Source organism: Sciurus carolinensis, chromosome 12, assembly GCF_902686445.1.
Source record: "Sciurus carolinensis chromosome 12, mSciCar1.2, whole genome shotgun sequence".
NCBI lineage: Eukaryota > Metazoa > Chordata > Mammalia > Rodentia > Sciuridae > Sciurus > Sciurus carolinensis.
Genome location: NC_062224.1, coordinates 86,338,727 through 86,362,543, shown reverse-complemented (window position 1 = coordinate 86,362,543; position 23,817 = coordinate 86,338,727). Strand labels below are relative to the sequence as shown.

At 53.6% G+C, this 23,817-nt stretch overlaps 1 protein-coding gene across 1 annotated transcript in view; it reads right to left on the bottom strand.

Moving 5' to 3' along the window:
- Cacna1s (calcium voltage-gated channel subunit alpha1 S) overlaps positions 1–23,817 on the bottom strand; it is a 63,215-nt gene that overhangs the window by 696 nt on the left and 38,702 nt on the right. Inside the window, exons 20-43 of the mRNA XM_047520493.1 lie at positions 22,590–22,696; positions 22,103–22,190; positions 21,775–21,882; positions 19,512–19,564; positions 19,059–19,205; positions 18,390–18,591; positions 17,801–17,959; positions 16,375–16,485; positions 15,627–15,710; positions 12,085–12,141; positions 11,085–11,213; positions 10,826–10,891; positions 10,177–10,268; positions 9,392–9,551; positions 8,274–8,401; positions 6,888–6,984; positions 6,351–6,453; positions 5,368–5,469; positions 4,969–5,093; positions 3,314–3,442; positions 2,412–2,662; positions 1,152–1,237; positions 405–478; positions 15–158 (exon numbers count right to left, since the gene is read on the bottom strand). Of these exons, the coding sequence (XP_047376449.1) occupies positions 15–158; positions 405–478; positions 1,152–1,237; positions 2,412–2,662; positions 3,314–3,442; positions 4,969–5,093; positions 5,368–5,469; positions 6,351–6,453; positions 6,888–6,984; positions 8,274–8,401; positions 9,392–9,551; positions 10,177–10,268; positions 10,826–10,891; positions 11,085–11,213; positions 12,085–12,141; positions 15,627–15,710; positions 16,375–16,485; positions 17,801–17,959; positions 18,390–18,591; positions 19,059–19,205; positions 19,512–19,564; positions 21,775–21,882; positions 22,103–22,190; positions 22,590–22,696 (2,802 nt within the window). The remainder of the gene's footprint in view (positions 1–14; positions 159–404; positions 479–1,151; positions 1,238–2,411; positions 2,663–3,313; positions 3,443–4,968; positions 5,094–5,367; positions 5,470–6,350; positions 6,454–6,887; positions 6,985–8,273; positions 8,402–9,391; positions 9,552–10,176; positions 10,269–10,825; positions 10,892–11,084; positions 11,214–12,084; positions 12,142–15,626; positions 15,711–16,374; positions 16,486–17,800; positions 17,960–18,389; positions 18,592–19,058; positions 19,206–19,511; positions 19,565–21,774; positions 21,883–22,102; positions 22,191–22,589; positions 22,697–23,817) is intronic.

Here is a 23,817-nt window from a genome sequence, read left to right as displayed (position 1 = left end):
TGGCTTTGCCTCACCTCCTGGATCAGCAAGGCTGTAGCTGGAGCTGGGCACCTGGAGCTGCTCTCCTCGGAACTCCTGCTGCGAGATGCTTCCGCATGCAGAGAGCCTGGCACGGAGCACTTCCTTTCTTCCAGAATGGGAAGCTCCACCCTAGGGCGCTGTTTAAAATGCACAAAAGCAAAGACCCTAAAAGGGAGACTGGAACCTTCAGATACAGTGAAATCTCAGTACATCCCAAAGAAGCCTCAAGCAAGATCCAGGGAAAGGAGATGATCCAGAATCCGATTTTTCTGGTATGGATGGGCAAACTGATGCCGACCCTTCCCTTGCCATAGTCCCACTCATAGTACTGGGTCAGGTAGGGTCTCTATATGGAGTTTGCTCCCTGTTCTCCACCCCGTTACCTGGCAGGGGACAGGAGGTGTCTGGCAAGTCAGTTGTCCTTTCAACTTTTCCACCTGGGGTTTGCTGAGGGGTCCTGTGGGCAAAGCAAGGACCAGAAGGACTGTTGGCTCCTGCGGGCAACCCTGTATCAACAGAGTCTCTCTTGGTCAGCTCTGGAAGGCGACTTAGAGGGTGGGCACATGCTGGGGCCAAACCAACTCCAGGCCAGGCAGAAGTGCCCCGGTTCTCTTTACCCTGCTCTGGGTTTGAGAGAGGGGCTCAGGGCCAGAGTCTGGCTAAGCCATTTTTCAGTGTCTGTGCACGCGAAGGAGTGTGTGTCAGCAGACAGAGAGGTACCCTTATTTCTACTGCTCCACAGCATCTGTGGGGTTCCTACTGTCACACAGTGGTCCAGGACCCACTGAGAGGCTGCTAGATGACCTGCTGAAGGGCCCAAGAGCCAGGATAACAGTGAGTCCAGCAGCTGCCCTCCGAAGGAACTTGGGGGAGGGCAGACTCCCACACTGGGTGAATTTCAGGCAGACCTGGTAGAACGCATGCTCCCCCTCCCCAGCTACCTAGATGCCTTCTCTGCTTGGATGAGGAGCTGCTAGAGCTCTCCCATTCCAGGACCCTGTTGCCTCCCATTGCAACAGGCCCCAAAACAGCCCTCCCAGCTGGGTTGCCAGACTCTAAGGAAAGAGGGAAGCCCCCCCAGGCCTCCTTTGGAAAAGGTTCAACTTCTCAGGTAAGCAGAAGAGACTGACCCAGGGCCTTGCAGGCTTGGCTGAAGGTTCCTCCTCTGGCGGCAGGTGTCTCTGTCTCTCCTGGAAACTCCCTTTCATAGTGAACACTGAAATGGAAGCAAGGCCAGGTGAACTAGAGCAAGCTTCTGGGTCTCTGGACATCCCTACTCCTCTGTGGTCCAAACATCCTTTTGCTCAGGGTCTGGACCTATCATAGCACAGGGGCCTTAGCTCCAGCAACACTTGCACCTCTCTGTCCAGCTGTCCCTGACTTTAGGCCAAATGCCTCCCTGCTTCCACTCCTGGTCAGTGGTTCCCTCTACCCTCTCCACATTCCATGCAGCCTCATAACCTTTAGGACCTGGGTTCTTGATCATGGCTGCACATAGGATCACCTGGGGAACTTTAAGGAATAGTGGTGACTGTCCCACTCCCATATAACAAGCTTTTTGAAAGCTCCCTATATGACTCAAATGTACAGCTGAAATTGAGAACTGTTGTAGGCCTTTCCAGTCCATGGTGATCAATATCCCTTCTATACTCTCAGGACACCACTCATATCACATGACATACCCCCTAGCAGCCTGGCCCAGGTCTGACACTTCTGTATTTTCACACCACCTTGCACAAAAGTCCAAAGTCAGGTGCACCCTTCAAGGCTTTTGGGATGGATTCAAGAGGCTTCTCTAGCTGGGATGGGGTGTAGGCCCTGGCTGTGGGAATTAGCTGTTCAGATGACTTCTGCCCTGTCCTATCCAAAGAGACCTCTGCTTAGAACAGGAGCTCTGCTTGGAGCCCAGCTCCTAGGTTTTGATGGCTGATCAGCTTTGTCCCTCATCCTGCCTTTTTTTTTTCTTCATGACACCAGGTAGTCACAGATTATATTTAGTCTAACCTGGGGTTGGTAAGATGGAAATCAACTGCAACAATTGAACCTTATCACCCAAAGTCTTTTGTAGTCTGTGCTGCTAAAGTGGGCCTGCTCTTTCTAACCTGTAATATGTCCTATAATGTATCTCAGTTCTAAGACCTGCTGCAGAGGATGAAACGAAAGGCCCCCTCAACATCTGGGCCAATGCTGACATAAAACTGCCCCCTGCTGGTCAAATGCATCTGTACAATCCCAACCTGTCACTTGCATTAAGGTGCAGGAGGGCCCCCAGAGGCATAAAGACAAGTAAAGAACAACCTATAAATCTCAGGGTCCCCTCCTCCCATCTAGCCTGGAACCTGCTACCCTGTTCCCTCAGTCCTATCCTAGTATCCAATTGCTTCCATTACCTGGAAAATGCAGAGCTGTTGCTACGGTCACTGTTGCCACGGGCAACATTAGCATTGGCATTGTTGGTATTGGCTCGAGCAAGTGGGTTGGTTCTTGGATCATGAGGGAAGTCCTCCAAGAAGACAGGGGACTCCAGCTCCTCCATCTCTATCTCAGCAAACTGGAGGGGTCTTTGATTGGCCATGACAGGGGGCAGAGAGTTGGTCCTTTCCAGGAAGTTGTCTACTTGGCCAAACAGGCCTCCAGTCCTCTAGAGGCAAGGAGGAGAGTGAAGGAACAGAGATCAGTGACTGAGGGATGAGGGCTGGAAGGAGACTTGGGGCTGTCACCCAGGATGATGGTGCTGGAAACAAGTACGGATTGGGAGACAAATCCTACGAGGACAGAGGGAAATGGCCTGAGCAGTAAGACCAGGAGAAGAGGATCCCCACCCTTAGAATGGTCTCAATGTGATGGGACAGACAGGACATACCTCAGGACTGTATAAGAAATGTGGTGGGGTGGAGAGAACACTGAATTGGGAGTCTGCAGAGCTGGGTGCTTGCCCACTCTGAAATTAACTGTTGTGCATCTCACACCCTCTCTGTGGGCCATCACTGCCTCATCAGTGACCTGAGAGGGTTTAACAATATGGTCATAAAGAATCTTCCAGATCTAAAGTGTAGAAGGAACAAAGGACAGAGCTAAGGATCGAGGACTGGCATAAGATAGAATGTTGATGAGGGAGCATCATGGGGAAGGGTGTGTTATGCTTGACACCTTGGGTCCCAAGAGAGCTGGGTGGGGAGGTGGAGGTGTTCCATCAGCTCTCACGTCTCTCTCCTACGTGGCTGGGCTCCTGGCCTTCCTCTATTCCTGCTCACTGTGTCTAGACCACTAAGGGTCGTCATGACTCACTCACCCGGAATATTCCCTCCTCCATTGCAGCCTCTACCATGGCTCTCTCCAGCTCCTCCTCAGCTGTCAGGTCTCCTGAGATGGTGCGGTGGATCTCAGGGGCTGCCTCTTCCTCTATGGTCCTCAATCCAGCCTGAGGATGGTGAAGTGACCTGGTGAACCTTCTATACCAGGAGCAGAGATGAGAACTGCTTCCCCTGGCCCCACTTGTTTCTAATTCCTGCACCAGGGCAGGCAGGGTGGGGTGTTCTCCTGTAGCCTCTTCTCCCTCCTAGCTCATTCAAGATCTGTGAAGCTCTCAGGTCCTTCTCTGGTGTCTGTGACAGTCCACACTCCAATAGTTCCCAAACAGTCAGTTCTTAACTCCATAGGTGGAGATTCTGTGCCAGCCCCAGGTCTCCGAGTTGAGCGCGTGCGCGTGTGTGTGAGTGTATGTGTGTGTGAGTGTGTGTGTGTGTGAGTGTATGTGTGTGTGTGTGTGTATGCCGTAGAGAAATGAACAGAGCACTGAGACCAGAAGAAGAGAATCCTCACCTTCAGAAAGGTCTCAATTTGATGGGATAGAATATAGCTCAGGACCATATAGTAGACACAGACATAGATAGAGGAAAATTTAATATATCATCATATCTGTATATCTACATATCTATAGATATCTATCCATCTGTCTATCTATCTTGAGTTGATCAAAGTTCATATCACCTACAAAGGGACAAATCAAAATAGGTGTCACCTGATAGTTTGCAATGAGGACGTAGCAACATTTCATAACAGACAAGATTCGTATCTTAAACCTGATATAAGGAAACATCAGACAAACCCAACCTGAGGGACATCCTGGCCCGTAATCCTCAGAAGTGTCAAGGTCATGTCAAGAAAAGACAGGAATTGTTCCAGATGGCAGAGACTAAGAAGAGATGGCAACTAAATACAATGTGTGATTGGCTCCTTTTGTTAAAGGGACATTATTGGGACTACTCATTTGGGTGGATTAGATGCAGTAATCAACAGTATTTTCCTGATTTTGATGGTTGTATTTTGGTTATGTAGGAGAAGATCCATGTGTGCAGGAATATACTTTGATGTGTACATCATGGAACATCAAGGGTTGATGGAACATCATGTTAGTGTTATTCTAAAACAGTTCAGACAAAAAGGTTTTTGTATTATACTTGCAACTTTTTAAAGTATGAGATTATTTCAGAATAGAAACAGCAATTGAAATAATTTTCTGAGCATACAGCACAAGTGCATGTACATTTTTGATTTTTATAAATTATGTGCATTACAATGAATACAAAAAATAGAAATAAAACCCACATGAGATAAAACATAAAGTTCTAAAGCTTTCTTTTCATACACTAGGCGGCATTTTAAGTACCCCTGGGGGACCTGTTTTCTTTGCTATTTCTTTACTATTGCTCTGGTCTAACTCATCTATCCTTTGCACAAATTCCATTTTCTTCTATCCTACCATCCAGAGGGGAAGAGCTCCCAGTTCTCCTGAAGTTGATAAGTGTCTCATGGAGGACCATCCAGAATTATCATCTCACTTCCTTACTCCTCTGGGATCCCTTCTTTCCTCTAAGCCTCCATAGCCAGCCTAGGTTCAAGAAGGAACTGGAGGAGTCTGGTGGAACTTGCCTGGGTTGGACTTACCTGAATCTGTATGGTGTCCTTCTTAGGTCGATATCCATAATATTCCTCTTGGCGCTTCATGAACTTCCGGAAGTGCTCTTGGATGAGGAATGTAGCATAGAACTTCCCCACTGTCACCTCATCATCTGCAGAGGAGCCAATAAAGGATGTCCTGAAGGCTGATGGGAATCTGGCACAGAGTGGGAGCCAGGTGTAGCCAGGTTCGGCACCCAGGTCTTCCCTGTCTTGCTGACTTGGTCGATGGGCACTTGTTGCTGTGGCTGCCTTGCTAGATACCCATGCAGTTCTAGCTAAGGTATTTATAGAGGTCTGGGCCATTCTCAGACTCTCATGGGACTTCTTGGAGAAGCTCCCTGCCCCTTTCTGCCTCTGGACTGGGTCTCCTACAGCAGTACCCACCTCCTATTGGAGGGATGACCTGGTCCAGGAGCTTCATGCTGGTTCTCTTCCAGATCTTCTTGATGATGGCCCTTAGCTCCTCGTTGGCCTGTTCAAAGTTACCTGGGACAAGGCAAAGGCAAGAGTGGCCCCAAAGCCATCCAGGCCAGGCCAACTGCCTGCGATAAAGCCACCTAATAGTCATTGAGCCCCTTTGAGTGCCAGTCATTCACTCAGCAATCACTGGCTCAGCGTTCTTTTGTGGAAGCTACCGTGCTAGAAGCTGGCAATGAGGCAAGGACGTCACTCACCTGAAAGCGGACCCACCCTTGGGTCATGTACTCGCTCCTCAGAGGCCTTGGCTTCCAGTACCCAGAGTGCTTAGTGTGAGAGGCTGTCATGCCCTGCTCTCCTCCCCAGACCTTCAATTCCTCTCCCCCACACCTCCTGCAACTCCAAATTGCTCCTTTCTGACTCCTGCCCTTCCTCTTTCTGACTCCTGCCCTTCCTCTTCTTGCCCTCCCAAGGCACCTGCCCTGTGGCTGCCTCAGACACCTGCAGTGGTCCTAAAGCAGGGGTGGCCCCGGTGCAGTTAGAACTTTGAGCAAGGGCTCAGGAACGACCCCTCCTCTCCTCATGCAATTCCTTCCCTGCCACCATGTCTGTCTGCCGGGTGAGTGAGGACTAGTGGAGTTGAGTGTGGACTCCTCTCAGCCTCCCAGTACCACCCGAGTCCCTCCTCTGCCCCTGCCCAGACTTGACCTCAGGTGTCCCAGCCCCTGCTGGCACTGGCACTTCTCCAGCCCAGAGACACAGCCGAGGAGTCTGGGAACAGATCCTTAGTGACCTTGCCCTGAAGAGAATTCCAGGCTCCCTCTGAGCCCTAAGGGGCAGGAGGACTTTGTGGCCACATTCTGGGCTCCCTCTGCTTCTTCCCATGGCTCTTCATTCCAGCCTTGAGCACTGAGAATCCGGCAGAATCCGAGCCAGCTGAAGGCCCTCACCTTCCGTCTTGATCTTGAGGGCCGTGCGCACTAGGGCGAAGAGTGTGGCATTGAAGGTGACGGTGCCATCGCTGTTCAGGGGCATGTTCATGCCCACCAGCCGCTGTGCAGGGAGAGTCAGTGGTTTGTTGTTGAGCTGGGACCAGAGGTCATGCTCACCCAGTCTGTGGGCCCGGAGGGGATGGGACACGAGATGGGGTGTGGGCTGACCCAGGTCTCCTCCTCTTTCTCTTTTGGATCCTGGTCACGGGATGCGTAGTCTTCTTCCACCTCAAGCTCCCACCATGCTGTGCGGCATTCCCCACACACCTGGGACCTCAAACTAATGGGTCTGCTCTATCTATCATTTTGAATCCCCCAAACTGTGAGCCAAAATAAATCTTTTCTATTCATAATCTGATTATCTCAGGTATTTGTCATGGAAATCTAACACAGGAAATGTTGAAGCTAAGACTCCATCAGGGCCGCAGCTTCCCTGCCCTGTACCACCTGCACCTCTTTCTCCTGGGACCACCTTTCTCTGGCAGCTCTGGTTACCTTACAGGCTACCCGGTGTGGGCAGAACTTCCCAAAGCCCAGCGGGGGCTGGATCCTTCTCAGCAGGGTCACCACATCCAGGTGTTTGATTCTCCCCCTGCAGGAGGACACAGATCAGCACACCAAGTAGCCCCACCCAGAACCTCCCCCTGCTCAGAGAGTAGACAGAAGGAAGGGAGCAAGGGACACTTCCTTAATATCCAACTTTAGGAAGTGGGAGCCGAGGACTCTTATAAAGGAAGAGACTGTTGCAATTCACTGTTGCCCAACACCAGGAATGTAGTCTTTATTTTGGGAGGATAGAGACTTTCTTTTTGAGGGGATTCTCTTGGATAGGAGATCCCCAGGCATGGAAGTTGGATATATAATAAGACCTTGTTAGGCTTTGATCAAGATATTAGGGCTATATTAACAGAAGTAGAGTATATGGCAAAGGAGGTGGAGACTGGTCCCCAGAGTTGGAAACCACATTTTCATTGTGTCCATGACCCCCAGAATAGGAATAAAGCATAGCATCCAGGAATGACCAAGATAAGGGAGCAGATGTGTTGCCTTGAGAAGAGTCATTTTTGAGGGTCCTATTGACTTCCTTATTGCTCTGGTCTCCCAGTGATGAAAGTTGACCATTTCCTGCCTGTCTCCAGAGGGTTGTCAGGACTTGTAGCTGGGTGGCAGAGGCAGGTAGGTTTTGATTCCCCTGATGTAAACAGTTTAAAGCACAGTTGCTAAGGACACCAGGCAGTCCTCCATAGACTCTTGGAGCCATCTCTTACTAACTGCATGACCCAGGGCAACTTAATCTCTTTGGGCTTCAGTTTCCTTATGTGCAAAATTAAGATGATCAGGAGACCCGTGTTACAGGTTGTAAGAATTAAATGAGATAATATATAGTGCTTAGCATAGTGCCTAAAACCTGGGAAGCATCCAGTAAATGTGAGTTTATCATCCTTCTTAAAAGGAATGTAAGAGAGTGGCACTTCCCAAGCTTTAATGATACAAATCCCATGAGGATCAGGTCAATAGAAATGAGGATTCTGACTCAGTTAATCTGGGCAGGGTCTGGGGCTCTACATTAACCAAGCTCAGGCATGGGCGGTCAGTGGGACACACTTTGAGTAACCAGGCTTAGGGTGGTTGGTGGGATGTTGAGTTCCCCACTCCTAAGAATGTTCAAGCAGAAGCTGGATGACCTTTTCCTGAGAAAATCAAGGGTCTTTCCACTTGGGAGGCTGTGGGATCCCTCTCAACCCTGAGAGACTGATCCTCTGGGCTGGGATCTTGGATAAAGAACAGAGAGTGAGACCCTAGGGGACAGCAGGATGGGGTCTAGGATGGAGGTGGACAGTTTAGGGAGTGCCCAGCACAGAGCCTACAGATTGGACTCACTTAGCCTCCGGGTCATACTCTGCCCAAATGGCCTTGAACTCATCCAGGTGATGAGGGCCCAGGATGGACCAGTCTCGTGTGAGGTAGTCAAAGTTGTCCATGATGACAGCCACGAAGAGGTTGATGATCTGCCAGAGGAGACACAAGGGCTCCGATAGGAAAGGCAGGAGATGCGGGCGCAGGGGGAGGTGGGAGGCATCCCTGGGTGTGGAGCTGCAGGTTCTCCCTCCCCACTTCCCTCATGCCAGCCCTTTCCACGTCCCATATTCCACACACAGGGCTGTGCCTCCCTTCTCTTGCACAGGCAGGTGCTGTGCCAGGGGGCCAGTGCCTGTTCTTTAAAACCCAACTCGAGTGCCTCTTTGGGAGCTGTCCATCTCAGCCTGCCGTCGCACCCCAGAGAGGCAGGCGCTCTGCCCTCTCCTACACTCTCACCAGTCGCCCTCTCGCTGCCTCTGCCGTTTTTGTCCACAGTGTGTGGGAGGGTCCCTTTGAATTGCAAGGTAATTGAGCTCCCTTGTCCCTGTGAGCTCCATCAAGGCCAAGACTGGGTCTGATTCAAGTTTCTATCTCCTGTACCTGGCCCAGTGCCTGACACACACCCGATGCTCAAACAACTGTTCTGAGGAGGTGTAGGAAAGAAAAAGGAGTAGAGGAATGAGGGCCCGTGGGTGCATTCATGTGGACGGACAGCAACCCTGCAGTTTCAAAGTGACCTCCTACTTTTTCTAATGCCAACTGGGATCCTGTCTCCAGAGTCTCGGCCTTTTCATAATTGGACAACTTTCTCTTCCAAGGAATAGTGAGGCATAAATATCTTTACAGGAAGCCTCCACCTATTGAGGGTATGACCTCATTAAATTCCCTTTGCTTACTAAATGCATGTCTATATGCATGTATGTTTATGTGTGCAGTGAGAACTTTTTGCAATCCCTCTAGAGCAGGAACAAGTGCTCTCAAAAGCAAAGCCACCCAAGATGACCAGAACAAAGGGCGATCTAACTAAAGCCTCCACTGACTCGGAGATGGATCCCTGGAGCGATGGAGGCCAGAAGGAAGAAGGCAGGCCCACCTCCCTCAGCTCAGTCAGCCCCTCCCGCCCTGCCCAGGCGTCTCACCAGGAAGGCGCAGAGCATATAGAAGCTGATGAAGTAGTAGTAGGCGAAGTTGGTACCGCAAGTGTACTCCTCGCCCGGGGCATAGTCCGACTCTGGGTCACACAACTTCCCGTAGCTGCAGGCCAGCAGGATCTCCTGCCAGGCCTCACCGGTGGCACACCTGGAGGAGAGAGGCTCCTGTCAGCCTGTGCACTCCTGCATGGTCCCTCAGGGGACCAGCCAGCCTGGCCAGGGGCAGGTGTGATGAGCAGACAGGGGCTGCTGTCCCAGAGGTCAGAGGTCAGATCCCAGGTCCCTGTCCCTGCCAGTTCAGCTGTTGTTTCTCTCTGTGCCGCAGCCCCTCTGCTCTACCCTCATGGGGTGCTACAACTGGGAGCTTAATTGCAGAAAAGAGGTTTCTTGGATGGACAGGCAAAATCAGTCCACGGTTCTAGTCCCTAGAGGGGGAACAGTCAGAGCAGCACACTGCCAAGGCGAGGCAGGCTCAGAGGCCGGTGAGGCTCACCACTCTCCTGGGAAAGGCATGCCTCTGTCACCTCCTTCAGTGGAGCGAGATGGGAGGAACAGGCAGCCTCCATTCAAAGGAGGGGCTCCCTGAGAAATGACCACGAGGAGCCACTTGTTCACAAATGATTAAAATCTTCAAGATGGTGACAGCAGGGCATTAAGCCAGGCAGGCGACCTTTCTGAGTGCATGGCTGTGTGGGGCTAATGCTGTCCCCAGTGCAGTCAGAACAGAGCCAAGGCCAGACGGTCAGTGGGGTGGGGGCGGCGGGGACTCCTGCCTGAAGAGCAGCAGCACAGCTTGTGGAAAGGTCTGGAAGTTGTTGTTCCGGTTTATTTGGGTCCCGTCCACCAAGGCGATCTTTCCAAACATCTGCAAGTCACAAAGAGCTCTGGTTTTGGAACCCAGATACAAGTGTTCCCTCAGATCACGCCCCACTGTCTTCTCCTGCCTGACCTGCTCCCCGCCTTCACCCCTACTCCCGAACGCTGTTCACTTCATTCCAAGTCAGGTCTGAAGCCAAACAAATTGGATTTTTTCTGGGTTGAGTAACATTCTTCCCGTTAGGCCAAAGAAGAGTAGGAGCGTAGACCATTCTTCCCAACTGCGGGCAGACGCAGGGTGCTGTGGTATGGCACAGGCTCCTGGGGAGGGCCCAGCCAAGGCCTTAGAGGTGGCATCTGGCCCCGCTACTCCTGCGCCTGCCGCGGGTTCTCCTGCGTCACTTCCAGGCTCCTACACTGTAGCATGTGGGCTAAGGTGTGAAGACCCTTTTCTCAGCCTCGCAGGGGACCGATTGGGCCTCTGGGACTCAGGAGGCAAGGAGGTGGAGGGTCCAGCCCGCATGCTGATGAGGCCTCCCGAGGCCCATGGATGCCCCGCTACCTTGGTCAAGACCCATCCTGTGGCCTGGCCCACCTGCCTCTCACCTGCATGCCAATGACAGCGTAGATGAAGAAGAGCATGACGATGAGCAGAGCGACGTAAGGCAGGGCCTGCAGGCGGGGAGGAAGGGTCGCGTCACCCGCGGGCTCCACCCACCTGCCGTGCAGCCCCGCCCCCGCCCTCCAGCCGCGGGCCCTGCCAGACCCCAGCATCCCCAGAGCTCCACCCTGGACTCAGGTCGATGCACCTAGCGGCCTCCTCGGGTAAGTGCAGCTTCCTGCTCTAGGGCTGGGCTCCCCGCACCTGGAAGGACTTGATGAAGGTCCACAGCAGGGTGCGCACACCCTCGGCCCGGCTCAGCAGCTTGATCAGCCTCATGACCCGGAACAGGCGGAAGAAGGCACTGGAGATGCGGGCGCTCTCATCTGGATCCTGCGGGGCAGTAGCCCCAGAGGTCAGTCTGGGGTTGGCCCCTCAAGGTGGTAAGGGGCAGGGTGGGGTGGGAGGTGCAATGTGTGTGTTGGGGAGATGTACCGAGATAGGGGGGCGGTTCCACACCCACCGCATGACCCCTGCTGTCCATTAGCCCTGGACATCCCAGGGCTCATGGCTCTGGACTGTTGGACTCGGGGGAAGGGGTAGGCATAGACGCCAAGCTGTGCGCCAAGAGCAGTGGCAGGGATTCTGCCTGGGGCGAGGCTGCAGCCAGGCCCACTGCCAGCCCTTCTAGGGCTGTCTGCTTCTTTCCCATTTGCCTCAAGCCGCCTCGGAGCTTAGTACCCTGGTGGCCCTTCTGGGCCCCTGCCCGTAATGTTCTGCAGTGTAAAGATTCCCAAAAGCTTGGCTGATCTATGGCCGATAGTTCAACATGGTCATTCCCTATTATCTCCACCCTACTCTTAGTTCCTGCCCTTGTGTCAGCCTTAGACACAAGGATAACTCTGGAAGACAGAGCCCTCTCTGCCCTGCTTTCTGTGTCCCCAAAGACCTTGTGCCTAATGAATCATTATGGAGGTCCTTTGCCAGCACAGTTCTTTCTGAACTGTATTCCCATTTGCAGAGAGGGTGCCAGAGAGAACCCTCGCTCGGTTTCCCAGGGCTCTGAGGAAGCCACTACATCATGCACATTCTCCCGCAGAGCCCCCACCTCCACCCTGGCCCTGACCCTCAGAGGGTCTGCTCTTAGTCAGGGGGCCCTGAGTGCTGGATGCACCCCATGCGACCATGCAGCCAGCCTAAGCATGCGAGCTGCGGGGCGGGGCGAGCCTTGCGTGCGGGGCAGGCTCATGCAGCCTGGAATTACAACGTTCCCGCAGCCTCCACCCAGGCAATACAGTCCCCCGCTGGAGGCCAGGAAAGTCTGTGGAGAAAAGAGACGAGGGGAGGGGAGGAGAGGAGAGAGAAGAGGGACACATGGGAGGGAGGTGAAGAGAGGTGTCAGAAAGGACAGACACACAGGAGAGTTAAAGAGAGAAAAAGACGGAGAGGCAGGGACGAGACCCCGAATGGCTGCAGTCAGGGGCAGGGGACAGTGGAGTGGAAATGAAGCTCTGTGGGAGCGTGAGGAGAGGCCGGGGCATGGGAGCGAGAAGGGAGGGAAGACTGGACACAGGCCCCTTCTGGTCTCTCAGATGCATCCACGGTGACAGAGCTTGGGTCCCTCCTCTGTCTGGGTTATGTGATGCTGGGGACATTTCTGCCTAGAGCTCACTGGAAAACACCTGCTCATCACTGTAAGTGGCCCCTAGGGCCTTGAAGTCAGGGCTGAGGCTCTTAGGAAAGTCTCAGCTCCCATGGGGCAAAGCTCCTCCGTGGGAGCCTGAGACCCGCCGGCAGATGCTCCTCAGGCCCAGGACTGGGACCAAGACCAATGGCTACATCTCAGTGGCCAGGCTCATAAAGAGCTAGTGGTTGGGTTTGTGTGGGTGACAATTTTCCTGCTTACTCCAAGTTTCTCTCTTTGGCCACCTTTCATAAGAAACCCTGTTCTGGAGCTCTTGGTCAAAAGAATTCATTGTTGAACTTCCACATATCTTCAGGGAGATGACCCCCAGCACACTGGTTTTGCCCATCAAACACAGTGACTTGGACAGCTTTACCCCGGACCTCTCAGGTCTCAACCTGACATGATTCTGCATGTCAGAATCACCCCGAGAATTTTTTCCAAATACTGCCTTTTCTGTGTCCTCACCCAGGCCAATTAAGTCAGCTTCTATAGAATGGGGTGTCGGAGGTTTGAATGCACCCTGGGTAATTCTAATGTGTAGCCAGGGGATGACAACAGTGTTCTAGATCTGTGTTGTCCATGTGGTGGCTACTCGCGACATGTGGCTATTGAATGTCAAGGAAAATGAAATAAAATTAGAAGTCCAGTTCCTCAGTTCCACTATCCACTTCGAGTGACCCGTAGGCACATGTAGTTAGTGGTTGCTGAATTGAAGTGGGCAGAACATTTCTATCATTGCAGAAATCGCGACAGATGTGCTTCCAGGCCTTTCCCTCGTGTGAATGTCAGGAATATACATCAATCTTATCCTGACTTCAAGCACCTGTTATCTGATAATGACAGGTGATACCCTCCTGTCCTCCATGACCAAGAAAACTGTTTGGCTTTATCCAGGCCTCCCCTACACAGGCCCGTCTTCAGGAAGTAGTTATTTTTAACTTGGGCTATTTATTTGGACTGTTTAGACTTGTCTTCTCTGACTGTGCTGGTGGCAAGTGCTGCTTTTAAACCACAGGGCCCTTTGGGATGCTGTTTTTTCCAGCAAATACTGAGCCTGGATGGAAATACACACTCCACACGCCACACACACACACACACACACACACACACACACACACACTCACACTCGCTCACTGGATTTGCCTCAAGCCCACCCTGCCCCTCGTCAGCCCTGAGCAGATGGAGATCTGTCTGTCACAGTCTGTTCTGTGTATGGGGCTGAACAGGGTTCCCAGTACCCACCCCCACCCCAGCACACCAGATAGGCGATATGGCAGCCAAGTCCCCAGAAACTGCAGCTCCCTGCCAGGGCTTGGTTTTCCAGCCTCAGTCCAGGGTTCCTTCCACACAGACTCAGACTTCCTCAGCTGCAGCCCCCATTCCACCCCACCCCCACTGTCCCTCAGGCTTCTCCCTGGCTGGCACAACCTAAAGTGCTTTTCACTGAGCAGTGGAAGGCTCCAAAGGAAGCCTTACATAGGGATGAGCCCCCTGGCTTCGGGGTTCCTCTCTCGCCAGGTCCCTGATGAACAGATCAGCCACTCTTTGTGTAGAATCCCACCACCGATGGCCCTGGCTAGGGTGGCTTTGAAAGATGAACGCCCTCTCCATCTGCTCTCTCCTCCAGCTCCCTCCTGCTCCCGAGCCGCCCCCTGCTTGGCCCGGGATTACTTCCCTGCCCAGAGGGAAGCTGTCTTGCTGTAGCCGGCTGACTCTTGGATCGCCCCTCCCTGTCTTCTCCCCTCTTCACTCCGCAGCAAGACCATCAGAGGGCTCCACTTCTGAGTCCTTGTAGTGGCTCTCCTTCCCTGTCCTGCGCTCCCATCTCCTCAACACAGATCCTGCTGCTGCTGCTGTGTCTCCTTTCTCCATCCTGAATCTCTGGGTCCAGTTCCTGGAGCCATTTGCCTTTCTGCTGGCTATGTCTTCAAAATAGATCCAGAAGCTGTCTGCTTCTCACTACCTCCATGGCCAACACCGCCGCCACTGTCCCTTTATCTGCATCTCTGCAGTAAATTCCCGACTGTTCTTCCTGCTCAGCCTTAACACAGCAGCTAGAACAATCCGTTTAGAACAAAATCTGGACATGCTTAAACCCTTCAAAGGCCTCTTGTCTTTCTCAAAATGAGGACATAACCACCATCTGACCCCTGCCTTCTTCCTCCTCTTTCCCTACCTTCTCCACTCCAGGCACAAGGGCCTCCTGGTGTTACTCAAACTCAGCAAACATATTCTGGCCACAGGACCCTTGCACACACTCTTCTTGCTCTCTTCAGCATTCTGGTTCCCATACCTGCATGACTTACCCCCTTGCTTCATTCAGGTCTGTTCTCAATGTCTTTTTTTTTTTTTTTTAATTTCAATACTAGGGATTGAACCCAGGGGGCTCTACCACTGAGCTACATCTCCAGCCCATCTTATTTATTTATTTTTAAATTTTGAGACAGGACCTCTCTAAGTTGCTGAGGCTGGCCTTGAACCTGCAGTCCTGTCTCAGCCTCTTGATTGCTGGGATTACAGATGTGCACACTGCACCTGGCTCCAATGTCACCTTGATATCATTCTCCATCCCTTGCACTCCACATCCGTCATGACCTACGTTTTCCATCCTGTAATCTGTCACATGATAGACTTAGTTATTGCCTGTTCCCCCACGGTTTGTTCACTGCTGAATCTCTAGCACCAAGAACAGTACTAGAATTTGAAAATCCCCCCTGCACGTTCATGAGCTCCTGCCAAAGCCTGAACCTTCTCTGCACGTTCATACTGTGCTTCTCTTGCAGAAGCGCTGCCTCGGTGCCTATCCCCTCTCCAGTTGCCACGTCCTTTCCCTTCAGGTGGCATGTCCTCCCTGACCACCCACCCAGAGACGGCCCCTGCTTTCCACTGCAGCTCTTGCCTGCAGCACCGGGTGCTTTCATGGCGTCCCTGTACCTCAGTTATCTCTCTGCTCTGCATGATTGTAGCTCCTTGAAGGCAGAAGCCATAACCAATCATTTGCATCCCTGTGACCCTGGGGTGCTGTGCCACTCACGCAATGGGTACCCCACGATTATCTGTGGACTGAACGAGTGCTTTCGGCCCCACCCTAGTGATGGCTCTGCTGGGCTGATACTCACGTCGATTTCGCTAAGGATGACATCGATGATGCTGCCGATGACGATCAGAAAGTCAAACACATTCCAGGGGTCTCCAAAATAGCCCTGGGAACCAGAGAGAGGGAGTGCAAGGGTGAGCTTTGAGAGGAGGGGACTCTAGTGGCCTGCCTGGGGCAGTGGTCCAGTGAGATCTGCTAGGACTGACCAAGGGACAGTGCTCACGGTGCTACTTCCCCCTGGTGCTCCATGGGCCAACCCCCCCACATGTCTCTCCTTTGGCTCTTTAATCTCTTTCCCCAGAGTTGGAAGTGGTTGGGAGAGTTATTGGGGACTAAGAACTTGGGGTCCTGGTCCAGATGGGGAACTCCTCTTATGTATCCCCGAGCTCCTCTTAAAGTCCTGACAGGTTTGGAAAACCAGAACCAAGAGTGGGTGGCTGGACTGGACTGGGCTGAGCTGTGGGAGTGGACGCCAGAGCCAAAGAAACAGGGCAAGAGGCTCCGGGGCCTGGGCCTGTGCTGCGGAAGCTGAAGTGCAGGTGAGGAATGAGAGACAGGCTCCAAGATGGGGCAGAGACAGGTGCCAGGCGTCTATTCTGTCATCAGTCACTTCTGCTGGCCTGAAGTTTCCTGTGGCCTGTACCTGACACTGGAGGCCGGCAAAGGGACGAGCATGTGGTGAGCAGAAGTGCTGGATGAGGGGCTTCAGCGGAGTGAGGAGAGGCGGAGGGTGCTCCAGGAGAAGCCCGCCCCAGCCTGGCTGCACTCACCCTGGCCTTGAACGCCATGAGCTTGAGGACCATCTCCAGGGTGAAGATGATGGTGAAGGCCACGTTGAGGATGTCTGAGATGTGGTTCATCTCCTCTGACTGGTTGTAGTGCTGCAGAGGGGACGTGGAGAGGGGGGTCCAGCCTGCCCATCTCATTTCTAAAGCCCCCTTTCTTCCTGGGAAGCCCCCACCCTTTCTTAGATCCCCTTCCCCCCTTGTTTTAGCTTAGAAGACTAGAAGCCTGCTTTAGTGATCCCCTGAATTCCGCTAAATGTTAAGAACCCTCCCTTTCCCCTCCTACAAAAGAGGCAATGGAAGGAGTTGGGTGAGGGGAGGATCTCTAAGTTCAAGTCTAGCTGAGTGTGTTCCAGGGCTGCAAGGACAGAGCTCATTCACAGGTCTATCCTAGGTGACCAGGACAGGAGGGTCTCCAGGCAGGGCTCTGGGACAGGGTCCATGTAGGCATTTGGGCATAGGCCTGAGAAAAGACCCCTGGGTCCCATAGTTGGCATTATCACCAGCTGGTGGGAGACAGAGCTCACCAAGCTTCCTGCACCTGCATCCTGTCCCCAGTGGGGTCAGGGCATTTACACCAACAACTGCGCCCCCTTGACACATTGCTATGGCCCACCTTAAACCCCTGGTCTTATAGACTGGGAATCTCTTCCCCCTTTCTTAGAAATTTGATGAAATCCCACCTCTTCCACAAAACCTTCCCAGGTTGGTCAGAAGGATCTGATGGCTGCCCCCACCCTCCAGCCTTGGCAGTACAGCCCAATTCTGCTGCCTGATTCAGCCTCAAACACAAGCCAGTGCTCGTGATCCTCTGTGTGGTTGGGGCCTGCTGGCTCAGTGACTCCTTCCTTATTCTCAGGACCAGGCGCTGTGTGGTCTTATCATCTGGTATGTCTTGGACTCCTAAGGGCAGGGAATCTGGCTGTGCAATTCTATTTATATGAGACTTAAAGGATTGCATGCTTAATTAAGATTTGATAATGATGGTGCTGATTAGGATATTGCCTATAAGAGCTGCTCAACTCCTAAGAGAGACACCTGTTCTGTGACTACTAAACCCAGTTTTCTTGGGACTAGAGCCAAGATTCCCACCAACGCAACCATCTAGCTTTGCAACAGCAGAAGGAAAACAGAGAAAGCACTTTCTACTTCCTGCTCTTCCTCCTCCTCCTTCAGCAACTGACTTCTGTTTGCAGAATCACCACACTGTTTTTCTATTTGAATTAGTTCCTTAATAAGCCCAGAGTGCACAGTGACAAATCCTGGGACCAGTTCACTTCCGTGTCCTGTCCAGCCTCTCACCATGCATGCCCGGCATGATGATGTCTTTTGGGAAGAACTGGGAACTCCTGTCCTACTCACCCTCACCCATCCAGGGCCCAGGCCCCTTGTGTCCTGGGAGGCCCTTTACCTGCATGCCCAGGCAGATGGTGTTGAGCATGATGAGGGCAAACATCAGGTATTCAAAGTAGGAGGAGGTGACGACGTACCACACCTGGTACTGGTAGGGGTTTTTGGGGATGTAGCACCTCAGTGGGCGGGCCTTCAGGGCATACTGCACACATTGGCGCTGGGACACAATACAACAGGGTGGGTTAGCACCACCAGGCCCCGCCCTCCCTCCATCTCCACGCTGCATTCATGGGCTTGAGGGAACCCTACATTTTGTGCAAGGGCAACCGTGGCTGGGGGACTGTATGGACTATTTAGAGGAAGAGTCCACTGGGATCCTTGAGTTACCGCAGTCAATTGTGACCATGACTTGAGGGGTCTGTGGGGCTTCTTCTCTCTGGGCATCACGGGGGTTCCATGAGAAGATCTCCCACTTGGTCAACTAGTATGGCTTTAGGTTGGACACAGTGTGGAGTGCGTGCAGGTTGGGGCTGGGCCTTAAATGGAGGTTCTGGGGATCACCCTTAGGACTCTCCTTACTAGCCAGAGCCCAGGGCTCAGGGCCCTTTGGGGTTCTGTTCTCCATCTCTAGCAGGCAACCCAGGCACCTGGTTCTTGTCCAGCTCACAGTTCTTGTACTCAGTCTCCCCCTGCTCCTGGAAGGTGACAATGACAAAGCCCACAAAGATGTTCATCATGAAGAAGGCAATGAGGATGATGTAGATGATGAAGAAGATGGCCATCTCCACTCGGTTGTTGTAGATGGGGCCTGTGTCCTCCTCATTTGAATCTATGGCCTTGTACAGTAGCCTTGGGGTGGGCAGAGAGGGAGGATGAGGGGCTGGAGTAATGAGGCAGCCAGCCAGCCAGGAAGGGTGGGGATCATCCCACTAGCCATGAGAGCCCAAGGAACTTTCTGAACAGTCAAGTGATGGCAGAGAAGGAAGGACTGGGCCAGAGGAGGCTAGAACCATCCTGGAATGGTCCCACCCATCCATGAGATGACCACCTATGGCTAATCAATCACTAGGGCTCCCCTGTGGGAGGTGAGCATACCCCCATGGGGGTGTGGGCACATTTTGTCGGAGTCTCTAGTCAGGCTCCCTTTGGAGTGACCAGTCAACATGAGTCCTACAAACCATCAAGGAACCGGTGGGGTTTGCCAAGCATTGTCACAGGCCTGTGAGGTGCAGTGGGGACCACAGGAGAGGGACAGCTGGTTCCTGGCACAGCCCTGACAGTGCCTGTGTTGGGCCTGGGCCTCAGGCCTCACTCACTGGGGCCATCCCTCGAAGGTGGAGACGGTGAAGAGCGACATCATGGCTGAGAGCACGTTGTCAAAGTGGAAGTCATTGTGAATCCACTGGCGGGGACGCAGCTCTATCTGCGTGGGGTCCCCATCCTTGTACACATAGTAGTAGCCCCTGATTCAGAGAGGCCCAGTCACTCCACTGAGTGTGGCTGTGCTGCCTCTGCCCCACCCTCATCTTCTGAGTCCTGAGCAGTGAGTGTGCAGGAGAAATGAAGGTCTGGAATTGTGACCAGAGAGGACACCGTTGGGCAATCTCTCTCCACAGCTGCCCAAGGAGAGGGACTTCCACGAACTTCCCTCCTGGACCTAGTAGCTCAGATCTCCCAGTTCCCAGCCTGAAGGCCCAGCATGCCCCATGCATGAGGTCCCTGCCCCGTGACCCTCCCACCGTGTCCCTCAGCCAGTAGGGCATATGTACCTGCACTCCTCTTCTGTCATCTTGGATAAGTCATTGCAGCTGAAGAACTTCCCCTGCATCCAGGAAGAGGGAGGGATGGAGACATGTTGTCATGGAAACAGGATAGAAAAGTGGGCTATGGAATCAACAGTGAGAGGGAGAGGGAAGACAAGCCATCTGGAGGCAGGAGCCTTCCCTTCCTCTCAGAGGGGCGGCCTTTCCCTTGGGGCAGGGACCCCAAGAGTTTTTCTCCTTCACCATCCTCTACCTTCATGGCTCCACCTGGCTTCCCTACCCAGCCTAGCTGCTATCGAAGGTGAGGACCCAGCTCCTTAGGTGAGCATTTGCTGAGTGTCCCAGGCTGAGCCAGGAGCGATAGAAATATGAATGGTCCTGCTCCTCCCTCCAGGAGCTGGGCGATGGAGCCCCTCACCTCCCATTGCTGCGGGAGCCCCCTTGAGTTCTCCCTACTGAGCAGCAGGGAACAGTTCTTCCCCACTTCGCGCCTCCCCTCTCCTGCCATAGGCTAGCCCCAAGGGCTGCTGTGGAAACAAGAGCTGTAGAGATGGACCCCAGGTGGGCTGGGCCCATCAGCTTGTCCTCAGAGTGAACAGGGGCCCCTAAGGCCTGAGCAGCTGAACTCTGCGCTCCCCCGCACTGACTTCAGGGAGAGCGCTTTCTCCTGTGTCTACGTCACATTGGACACCTGCAGAAGATTCTGTTTGAATAGAGGAGTTGGTTGCTAGGTCTTCATGTGGCTGAAATGAATCTTGAAATCCATAGATTCTAGTTCAGGCCCTTCAAAGGCCCGCAGAGGGAAATGCCTATAAGGACACAGGAGTCGCTGAAGGTCAGCTGCCCTGCTCCCTGTGGGTTGTGGGGCTCCCACCCCCGCTTTAGGGTTGCTGGAGCCGAGGGCGGGGGTAAAGTGGGAGACATTGAGGGAGAAGTGGGGAGTGAACCCAGCTTCCCCTGGGTGGGGTTCAGGGTTCTGGGCGTTTGAAATCAAACATCCAATTTAATATGGGAAGCAAAGCTCAGCCCTCTGGAATAATATGAAATTCATGTGATGAGTTTCCAGAGTAAAATGTGACGTGTGTGACCTATGTGTTCCTATTAGGTGGGCAGGCAGGATCTGAGGGCTTCTGCTGAGAGATGCAAGCAGTGTGGTGTTGAAGTTCCATTGCTCTTGCCCAGAAGGGATGTGGCAGCCAAAGGAAGGGCAGGCCCACCCCCAGCACTCCTTCAGGGCAAGTGTCTGGTGGGCTTCTCAGGGCCAGGCCATGGGTGGGGCTCCAGGGTAAGGGATGAGTCTGGCATGGACTCTGCCCTCAGTGATCCTGGAACCCCCAAGCCTGACAGAAAAGGTGGGGGGCAGTTCCTTGCCAGGAGAGGAGGCAAAGGGCGCATGTGGCTGGCCAAATGTCTAGATGCCGTAGGTCCCCTGAACGTCCTCTAGGGGCCCCACCCTGACTGCTTTCCCTAAAGCCTATTCCCTGCCCTCAGGGAGGGATGTGTGATTTGCCTTGTGACCTCCTCAACCCTAACAGAGGACCTGGCCCTATGTAGGGGATGACGCTTCATAGGTTGAATGCATAAATACCATCGTAGGCTAAGACTCACGGAGGTCATATAATCATGACTTTTCAGGGATCATGCTTTGGGGGCAGGAGTGGGTCGGGTCATGACAGGAAGTATCAAGGGTGTCAGTGGAACACTCAGGTGTCAGTTTCTGAGTATTGCAGGTGACCTAAGAGCCAGAGGCATCCAGACGTCAGAGCTGGGTGGGAGGGGACATCACTGTGGGGCTGATTCCTAGAGTGATTGTGTTTACCCAGGAAAGTGAGAATAGAATAAGGCCAGGTCCAGATAGGAAATGAAGGACTGCCACCCCAGAAGCTCCTGGGAGGTTTGGTTGATGCTGACTCCCCAGCTGGGTTCATGGGCTGCAGAACCCCGCTGCACCTATGGAGCTAGAGGTGGTGGGGGTGGTGTGTTGTAGACAGGCCTGGCAGGGCCGGAGGAAGTGGCTGAGGTATTAAGGGGCAGGGGTGGCTGCAGGGCCTGGGGGAAAAGAAGACACAAAGGCATTGGTGGTCAGCAGAGCCACAGGCCAGCAGTGGGCATCACTTAGGAAACTGTGTCTAACCCTGTGCATTCAGGGACATTTGCTTTCACAATTTAGGGCTCCCTCTGCTTGGGAAAGAAACCCACTGGCACTTTCCATGGCCTGAGAGTGGCCCCAGGTGGAGAGGGGCAAGGCTGCCCAAGCAGGGGGCCTCACCTTGAAGAGCTGGACCCCAATGCAGGCGAACATGAACTGCAGGAGTGTGGTGACCAGGACGATGTTCCCGATGGTGCGAATGGCCACGAACACGCACTGCACCACGTGCTGGGGAGAGAGGGGCCGATGCGGGGCCAGGCCTACACCAACTGCATCCCATCGTCAGCTGGGGGAACCCCTGAAACTGAGACTTGCTGAGAGAGAGGTTCTTAGGGAAGCATGGCTGCCCCAGCCTCAGCCGTCAACCCCGTTTGGCCAAGGAGATGGACCTGGGCCCCAGCCAGGCTGGACAGGGTTTCTGGCCCCCTGTCAGAGGCCCGGCTCTCACCTTCAACCCTTTGGCTCTGTTGATGGCTCGGAGGGGTCGGAGCACCCTTAGCACCCTCAGAATCTTCACCACAGAGATGGCGCTGGACCTGGGGGAGGCACGAGGGGCAGGGCTGAGGGCAGCCTGTTCCAGCCAGGGGGGGTCTCGGGGGTCTCCATCCACCTCCTGCCTCTAGCTCTCCACACAGCTGCTGTTGGTGGGCCATGCAGCAGGACGCGGGCTTCCCCTGTGTGGCTAGAGGTTCTGTCTCTCCCGTTAGGGAGAGTAGGGGGTTGATTTTCCTCTCTGCCTCCCCTCCCAGTTTCCAGGACAGGGCTTTGCTCGTTTAGTATCGCCACTTCAGTTCAGCTGGTGACAACCAGGAATCCCCCATCCATGTCTCTGAGGGACCCTTCTCCTGTAGCACGGGAGTGGTACTCCTGCTCCAAGGACCGGGCACAGAGCAGCAGGGGGCCCATGCCCAAGGCTGGCCCTTGCCACTGCTCACTCTAGTCCCATGGAGATGAGGGACACAGCCACCACCAGCAGGTCCAGGATGTTGAAGTAGTTGCGGCAGAAGGAGCCCTTGTGCAGGAAGGCTCCGTAGGTGGTCATCTGAGGAGAGAAGGCAGCGTCCCAGGTGGTGAGGAGCTTGGGGAGCAGGTCAGACACCTCCCTGCCCTCCCCCGCTGGCCCCAAAGAAGGGCTTCTTGCCTCCATCTGCTCAGGAAGAGTGACAGAGACGGACAGCCCGCCTATACCACTCAACTCCTTCCCAAAGCCTAAGCGCATCCTCTTCCGTTTGTTCTCTGCTCATGGCGGAAGCACGCGACTTCTCAGGGGCAGCTGTGCTGGGTTCGCCTCTCTGAGCACAAGTCCCTGTCCAGGCTCCTTCCCTGTGGCCCTCCTCCCTCCTGAGGGGCAGGACTCAAGTCCTCCTCCCCCTGGAAAGCTTCCTGGGAATTCTCCTCTGCCCAGGGATTGCTATGCTGCATTCAAATGCCTTTCGAGGACCCCAGACCTTCACTAGCCCCTGGACCCTCTCCTCTCTGCACCCCCTTTCTGGCCCCCTGTCTTCTTGCTCCCCTCTCAACTTCTTTCTTGTTCTTTCTTGTATTCTCCAAATAATCTTGCAGCCCTTTGCATACCTATTATGCACCCATTCAAGGCCCTATATGATTTTGGTCTTATCTTACCTTCTCAGCCCCAGTACCCAGGTTTTTCCTGTGAAACATCCCAGCCCGAAGAGGACACTCTGTCCCCAAATCTTACAATGCATTTGCTGCTGTCTGTCCTCCTGGACTGCCTGGTTTTCTCACCCTCATGAAGTCCTGTCCAACGTCAAGGCCTAGCTCTCATGCTCCCACCTCCACAAAGTCCTCATTGACCTTGGGAAGCCACCGTCTCTGCTCAGCTCATTCTGTAGTTAAGGCCCTGAAATAAGGACCGTTCCAAAGTCTGCGCTGGCCTGCACTGGCCTGCTTTTGCATGGCTGCCTCACTTCTCCTTGGTGGAGGTAAAGGCTGGGACTAGTGGGTTGCAGTCACAGATGAGCCCTCCCTCCGCCTGCACCCCAGAAGCCCACTGCCACTGTGACAACTTGAACTCAGTGTGCCCACCTCAAGCGCACTGGGCAAGCAGGGAGGTGCTGTGGATAAGACATGAGAAGTGCAGGGCTGCCAGAAACCCAGGCTAGGACAGTGGTCACTCCCCTGGGGACTCCTGGGAAGTCAGTA